This window comes from Carassius gibelio, chromosome A11 (genome assembly GCF_023724105.1).
Source record: "Carassius gibelio isolate Cgi1373 ecotype wild population from Czech Republic chromosome A11, carGib1.2-hapl.c, whole genome shotgun sequence".
In the NCBI taxonomy this organism is placed as follows: Eukaryota; Metazoa; Chordata; class Actinopteri; order Cypriniformes; family Cyprinidae; genus Carassius; species Carassius gibelio.
The window spans coordinates 14,579,970-14,587,790 of record NC_068381.1 but is presented as its reverse complement, the minus strand read 5'-3'; the positions used below and the strand labels follow the sequence as shown (position 1 = coordinate 14,587,790).

The 7,821-nt window shown below is 38.3% G+C and overlaps 1 protein-coding gene across 2 annotated transcripts; it reads left to right on the top strand.

The window, feature by feature from the left end:
- The first annotated feature begins 325 nt into the window (after positions 1–325).
- On the top strand, positions 326–7,397 carry LOC128022432 (kelch repeat and BTB domain-containing protein 8). Of its 2 annotated transcripts, none has more exons than XM_052610020.1 (4): positions 326–482; positions 1,409–1,616; positions 2,274–3,391; positions 4,401–7,397. In XM_052610020.1, the coding sequence occupies exons 1-4, from the start codon at positions 467–469 to the stop codon at positions 4,862–4,864; spliced, it is 1,806 nt and encodes a 601-aa protein (XP_052465980.1). In that variant the 5' UTR covers positions 326–466; the 3' UTR covers positions 4,865–7,397. The 2 variants fall into 2 exon arrangements, with proteins under 2 accessions (XP_052465980.1, XP_052465981.1); XM_052610021.1 differs by lacking the exon at positions 326–482 and adding an exon at positions 499–915.
- The last annotated feature ends 424 nt before the right edge of the window (positions 7,398–7,821 follow it).

The following is a 7,821-nucleotide window of genomic DNA, read 5'->3' as shown; positions in this document are numbered from 1 at the left end:
ACAAGTTTGAATTTAAGAAAGATAAGATAACATAGTTTATTGGTATTCAGGGCAGAAACCACAATATCCACAAGGGGACCATGTCCAAATCAGTATTCAGAAATCCGAATAATATTTTTTATTATTGGGATATTCCTAAAATAATATATTTAGACCCATTTGTCATAAATATTTAAGTTCTGGATATTATTAATTAACTGTATACTTATATACTGTGTACATCCTAAATGCTGGTTTATCTTCATATATATAATTTATCAATTTCACAAACTCACGCACAGACATTCCTAATGGAATATAATAAAATTCTCTTGATATTGCTTTGAACTATTTGGCGAATACAGACGGTCTCGAAAGGCTATTGGCTGTCACCTGCGTTCAGCGACGCTGATTGGCTGCTGCCTGTTTCCGGGGCTCCGTTCCAGCAGTGACGTTTTCCCAGTCGCCGTGAGACAGATTGGGGAGAATGGCTGCCAGTGGAGGTTAGATCTTCTCTTCAAAATCCAAACTTATTTCCAAAAAGTTTTTTAGCCTGTTTTTGTGTTATTCATCTGTGATAATGTTGTCTTTAGACGGAATGTGATCAATTTAGACGGTTGGTTCAAATAAACAGCGAACCCCGGTGGTTGTTTGGATATAACGTTAGGTAGAAAAGTACGGAGAGGTAGCGGCTAGCGAAACTAGCTCAGCGAGAGACTGTGTAAACACTCGCTTATTTACTCGCTGGGTTACGATACAATTCATTCAACTACTTTAACACTCGGTTAACTTTGTGGTTTCGTGATATTTAAAGCATTGTCACGGTTTATTTAGTGCTTTGAAAAGGCTTCAGTCCGGACATGAATGGCTCGAGACCGGACTAGCCTGATGTTGTGCTAACCGGTAAAACAGCACTGGGATTAGCACCGCTAATAAGTTAAGCACCGAATCTCGCTTACTCGTAGTAACTAAATACATTTCTTAAATTAGATTATCAGGAGAGTATTATATGTCTGAGGTTGTCAAAAGGAATACTAGTTCTTTAGGACCTTGCTGCTTATTTCCCTGCTCTTAATTAGTTTTATATTAATGCCCTGTGGGGGATGTGGTTGGTTAGTTGGTCAATGGACAATAAGTTTTATCTGAATTGTATTTATTATATATATATTTTTTTTTTGTTCTGAGCATCTCTTAAAGAATTTTAGTAAGTAAACTTGGATGTCACTGACTTTTTGCTCATCTGTTGAATGAGCTCTCATCTTTTTTCTTTTCTATTGGTCTTGCATTGATACGCAATGTTTTGGGCTCTAAAAAAATCAAGAGCTAATAAAGTGTAAAAGGAAAAAAGAAAAAAGCTCAGTTCCCATTTTACATTTCAGTTTAAAAGTGAAAAAACTGATCTCAGCTGCCTAACACTTTTGTCTTTTAGACATAGGAAAGCTGTTACAAGTACAGAATGGGACTCCAGCAAGCACAAGCTACAATGGGGTAGATGCCCTACATGCCTGTAACATTCTCCAGCAGCTTAAAGCCTTGTACGACGAAGCTCAGCTGACTGACATTGTCGTGGAAGTGGACCATGGCAAGACATTCTCTTGTCACAGAAATGTCCTCGCTGCCATCAGCCCATACTTCAGGTAGTATCTGCACACATCACTGCTTTAAACCTTGTACTATCAACAATTTTTGTAGCATTTGTTGAGAAGTTGTGAAATGATAGAAGCTTAGAGTGAAACAGAGACCCTTAATTTATTGAATTTATGCTATATAAAGATTGAATTATTCAGTGATTTATTATACACAGATATGAAAGCTTTAAACTGATTAAAAATGTAGAGTTTGTGATACTTTTTCAGCATTAATGTATAAAAACTTGTTTTTAAGTTAATTGCAGTCTTTTATCTTCCATGTCATGACCATGTTAACCAGTTAACTCTAGAATGATTTATTCCATTATAATTGATTGATAATTATTGGCTTTAAAAATGAAGTTGGTTTCTATTCTCTTTGGACAATATCCAAGAGCTTCTTTAAATAGAATTGAAATTGTACTGAGCCAGGAACACTCATTTAAGAAACCACACATTAAATGTTAAATAATCTTCAGAGTGCCACTGATTTAGACTTTAACGCTTGAATCACACATCGGAATACCACAGTTAACTACATGCTTGTTGTCATAAAAATGATTGCCATGGCCTTCTTTTTTTCCTCTGGTAAAATTCTAATATGCAGTCGGTGACACTGCTTTGTTGTGTTCACAGGGTAATGGTGTTTGTTTTATCTTTTGTCAGATCCATGTTCACAAGTGGCCTTACAGAGAGCAGTCAGCGGGAGGTGCGGATTGTTGGTGTTGAATCAGAGTCCATGCATTTGGTTCTGGACTATGCGTACACCTCACGAGTCACTCTCACGGAGTCTAACGTGCAGGCACTGTTCACCGCTGCCAGCATCTTCCAAATCCCAGCCCTCCAAGACCAATGTGCCCAGTTCATGATCAGCCGTTTGGACCCTCAGAACTGCATTGGGGTCTTCATGTTCGCAGATGCTTATGGCCACCAGGAGTTGTGGGAGCGCTCGCAGGATTACATCCGCAAGAAGTTCCTGTGCGTGATGGGAGAGCATGAGTTCCTTCATCTGACCAAAGAACAGCTGGTCAGCATTCTCAACAGTGATGATTTGAATGTGGAAAAAGAGGAGCACGTGTATGAAAGCATCGTGCACTGGCTGGAGTATGACTGTTCACGACGGGAGGCGGATTTACCTGAGGTTTTTGCCAAATGCATCCGCCTGCCCCTACTGGACGAGGCCTTTCTGAGCCGTATACCCCCAGCCTTCGCGCTGGCCTTGTGCAGGGATTCCTCGGACAAAGGTCGGCTAAATGGCACCAATGGCTGCCCACAGCGGCTGGGTATGACTGCATCAGAGATGGTCATCTGCTTCGACGCGGCTCACAAGCACTCAGGGAAGAAGCAGACTGTACCTTGCCTGGACGTTGCTGCCGGGAAGGTGTATAAGCTGTGCAAGCCTCCTAATGACCTCAGAGAGGTTGGCATTTTGGTCTCATCAGAGAACGACATCTTCATTGCCGGAGGCTATCGGCCGAGCAATAGTGAGGTGTGCATTGACCATCGTGCAGAGAGCGACTTCTGGCAGTATGAACATGCTGGCAACAGGTGGCTCCCGCGATCACCCATGCTGCGGGCACGCATCGGCTGCAAGTTAATACACTGCTACGGGAAACTCTACGCTCTGGGTGGTCGAGTGTATGAAGGGGATGGACGAAATGCTTTGAAGTCTGTGGAGTGCTATGATGCCAGAGACAACTGCTGGACAGCGGTCAGTGCCATGCCAGTGGCCATGGAGTTCCACAGCACAGTAGAGTATAAGGACCGCATCTATGTGCTGCAAGGTGAGTGGGGTTGTTGCAGAGTCACCTGAAATCAGGGTCATCACAGCGTGCAAACACATGTCCTTGTTATTCATTGGCCTGTCATGTCTTTTAGCTCTGCTTGGATGGTAAGGTCAGGTGGGTTAACCTCTCTCTGCAAAATCAGCAATAACCATGAGCACAAAAGATCTACACTAGCACTCGTTATTAGGGATTCACCAACATTTCAGCCACTTCGCAGTCACAGTCACAAAAGTACATTATTTGCATGTGCTTTAAAGCTATAGAACTATCCCTTTAGTATTAATAAAACAACAAAAAAGAAAAGAAAACTCACTGATACAAGTTGCTTTAATAAGAACCAGTGTATAGTTTATGTACATAGTGTTTTATTTTTATATTAATATTTGTTCATTTCTGTTTCTTGAATGCTACTGCTAAATACACCTACTGTACTTGAAAAATAAAGCACTGTTTGTTTTATTTGTATATTATGTGTATTTGTAATGTCTTTTATTCTTAATAACAGATAACATAATGACAAATATTTTTATCTTCACTGTCTTTGTCAATATTTACCATTCTTTTATTTTATTTTATATTTTACCTTGTAAGGCCTTGTTTTTAAAATGGGGAATTTTTTTTATTAGAAGTATAAGTTAGAATAAAAAAACATATTTCAGTTAGTTGTCAAAGCAGCTGTTCTAATTATTGAAGTGCTAAAATCACTTACTGGAAATAAAATGAAAACTACAAGTGAAATAAAAACTAAACCTAAATAGTAATATTTGTAAAAACAAAAACTAATAAAAATGACAGACACAACAGAATTACTAAAAATGTGATAGTTTCAAATGAAAACTATAAAGCTTAATTCAAATTATTAATAAAAACTAAAAGTCTTCCTCCTGTGAGTCCAGAGTTTTGGTGCTACATAATAAAAATTGTACTTGTGATATTAATTACATATTTATTCATTTTTTCCATCAGTTTGGATATTGATCATTCTTTTATTATGAATTTGTCCTAGGAGAATACTTCTTCTGTTTTGACCCCCGCAAAGACTATTGGGGGCATTTACCATCTATGAACGTTCCCCGCACTCAAGGCTTGGCGGCCCTATACAAAAACTGCATCTACTACATCGCAGGCATCTGCAGGAACCACCAGCGCACGTTTACCGTGGAAGTGTATGACATCGAGCAGAACACCTGGTGCCGTAAAAGAGACCTCCCCTTCGAGCAAGCCACCAGCCCCTACATCAAGGTGCTTCTGCTTCAGGGCAGATTGCATCTGTTTGTTCGAGCCACGCAAGTCATGGTAGAAGAACTTGTATTTCGTACCAGCCGCAAGAACTCTCTCTACCAGTATGACGATGAAGCCGACCAATGGACAAAGGTCTATGAGACGCCGGACCGCCTCTGGGACCTTGGCCGCCATTTTGAGTGTGTGGTGGCCAAACTATATCCTCAGTGTCTTCAGAAAGTGCTGTGAGTTCGAGGAGGGTGGTACTGCTCAATACATGGTGCTGTTTGTGTCCCCAACACCAGAACTGCAGGGGAAGTCTTAAAGCGTTAAAGGTTTCAATCAACTCGGGTGCCGTTTGACAGAGTAAAAAAACAGCAACAAAAAACAGTATTTTGTGTTCCACAGTTGGGCGCACAGCACCCACAGAATCGCTTGTTTTACAGTTAGAAAAGTGAAACATAAGTGCAATTATCTTAGTTTTTTTGCAGATGCTGAATCGTTTCTGCTCCATGATATCTTTAAAGGTTTTGTTGCTGTTTGGGCTTGGGTTGTTGGCTTGCATCGTTGGCGAACATGAGCAGTTAACGTTCTTAATGACAAGAAGTATGGCAACACTTGAGTAAAACAAGAAAAGTAAAAATAAATATGTAAAGCTATAAATATTCATACGGGTATGATGAGCGTTTTTGCTCAGTGTGAATACTGAATTTTTCAAATGTCATGTCTTTCAGGTTTTCAGATGAATAAGTCCATGCCACCTACAAAGAGACTTTCTGTGGTTTGCTTAAGAATTTAGTTAGAGGATTTTGATTATTAATGGAAAGTCATTTGTTTGCCAAGATGCACACATAGGTGGCTCTATTTTGTTTTCCTAATCTTTGATTTTTCCTTCTTTTCAGTCGACCCATGTGCTGTAACATCACAGCAGTTTTAAATTTTCATTTGGACTTTATGATGTTTCGTTGAGCCCAGCTCCCAAATCGAATTCTATATCTTTGCAATTTCGCATTACACCAGCCAGATCTTTAGTGAGGTTACAAGATTATACTCGGTCTCCATATTGGAGAAGTAAAAAAGGATACCAGCTTCATGTGTAGCTGAAATCAAAAGTGGACAATTTGTTGACAGCCAAAACAGCTCCGATCAGGAGAGGACATCGATAGGGTTGGAGAAGCGGTAGCCAAAAGGTGGATGCCCTACATTCCACTGTCATTTACTGACTCCTCGGATCTGAAACCTACAGGTGCAGTTTGAAGATGGATGCCTCAAAAATGCCAAAACATGTTCAAGGAGTCTTAGTATGCACCCCATGGAAGCAATATGATTAGTTCTGTCAAAGTTTTTCAGAAAAGTACAATTGAAATTGAAGTGATGATGTTTTCATGAATACTTCCAGAAAAATGGCCTTTGTTTTGCTTCTGTGGGTTGGTTAATGTTCAGTGAGATGTGTTGCTAGATATATTACAGGTTCTGATCACATGAAAAGCCTGGGCATCAGTGATGGAGTGAGCAAAGCCGATATGAAGACTTACAGTAAAGTTTGCTTCTGCTTTGACTTCAGGAAATGTCAGTTTTGCAAATGTCCAGTCCTCCTATACTAGCTCACACATGCCCTGTAAATAAACACTCTTTTATTTCTTTCCATCCCCTTATCTTCCAGTCTTAAACTATAGAGAATAATTGTTTTTGGTGCTGCTTTTTTGACAATCTTGTGCATAAGATGCAGTGATTTTACAGCCATTTGTCATTGCTTGACACTTCCCAAAGGTGTCAGTCTTAGAAGTTATTGTCTCAATGTTTGTTTTGGTTTTCCAGCCTCTTGTTTATTTCGTCATGCAGGTTTCTGATTTTGCACTACATTATTTCCTTCCTTGAAAGCGTCTCAGAATACAGCGCTATGTTTTCAGACACAGACTGAGGACGTGGTGAATGGCGTCTTTGAGTAGGACAGCTGATGCGCTCTCATGTCGGGCGAGCTTCATCTGGGCTTTGGTGAAGGGTGAAGGATTTGAAATTGCATTGGCTTTGGTGCAGTCGCTGCACATTTCACATTTACACTCAGTAGCACGAGAGCCAGAAATGGACAATTCTCAGGATTATTGTCGATACACAGTACTGTATTTAAATGGTTTGTTGTACATGTAATATACTGTACCATATGTTTGCTGTACTTGCACAGTTTCTTTGTTGTTTTTTGAATTAATTTGTTCTTTATTTCTAACTTGGAAAAATTGATTTAGTTTTTTTTTTTCTTAGGTGTGTGTTTGTGTGTGTGTTTCTTTTTTTCTTCTATTTTTAATATTTACTCTTAGGTTTTTTTTTTAGAGTTTGATTTTATTCTGTAAAAAAAATTGTGAATCACAGGACATGGACATTAATGTTAAGATTTTGTTCTCTTCTTTCTTTGGGATTTCGTCAGTCTTAAGAACACAAAGCATTACAGAAGATAAGTCATGACAGTACTACTCTCGCTAGTCTGTCTAGATGTTAAATAAAAGCTTTGAAAGAATTTATAAATTATACTTCTGTGTTGTTGGCTGCTGCAGGTGTGAATGCTTTACAGACATTTTTTTAATTTGTCATAGCTTGCAGTTAATTTATCCACATAAGTTAAAACAGTGTTTTATTTTCTTTCTGTATTATTGCTTTGCATTTTGTTCTTTTTTTCTTCATTTAGTTTGCTTGTATGTATGGTGTGAGAGTTTAGTAAACATTTGTTGATCTCTACTGTGAAATTCACCTTGCACATCATTTGAAAAATAAAACAATAAAAAGGAAATGAGTGGTATAGTATTTTTACAGCATGTAAATGATTTATATAGGAAGCTGACATCTCTGTAAATTTTTTTTTTTTTTTTTTTTTTTTACATTTAGATGAATATGTAAGTGAAAGAAATGTGTATATATATATATATTTATTTATATAATGCACATTTGCATGCATGCATGCACACAGATACTGAAAATCTCTTATTTTAATGATGGGTGGAAAAACTATTTTAATTTATATCATCTCCAGCTTCTTGTAGTACTATGATAATTTATGAAACATATTTGTTTTAACATTGTGGGCTTTATTATTATTTATGGCATTGTTTGCATGTCCTGGCAGATAAACATCCTTATTTTTTGGGGTACTACGAACAAAGTTATTGTATTGTTTCAACAAACAATCGCTGCATTGTATACTGTACAAAATGTTT

What these genes read in the sequence shown, in the direction of transcription:
- LOC128022432 (XM_052610020.1), top strand. An exon ending in GCCATCAGCCCATACTTCAG is followed by an intron (nt 1,617 to 2,273) that starts GTAGTATCTGCA and finishes ATCTTTTGTCAG; the next exon opens with ATCCATGTTCACAAGTGGCC. An exon ending in CCGCATCTATGTGCTGCAAG is followed by an intron (nt 3,392 to 4,400) that starts GTGAGTGGGGTT and finishes AATTTGTCCTAG; the next exon opens with GAGAATACTTCTTCTGTTTT.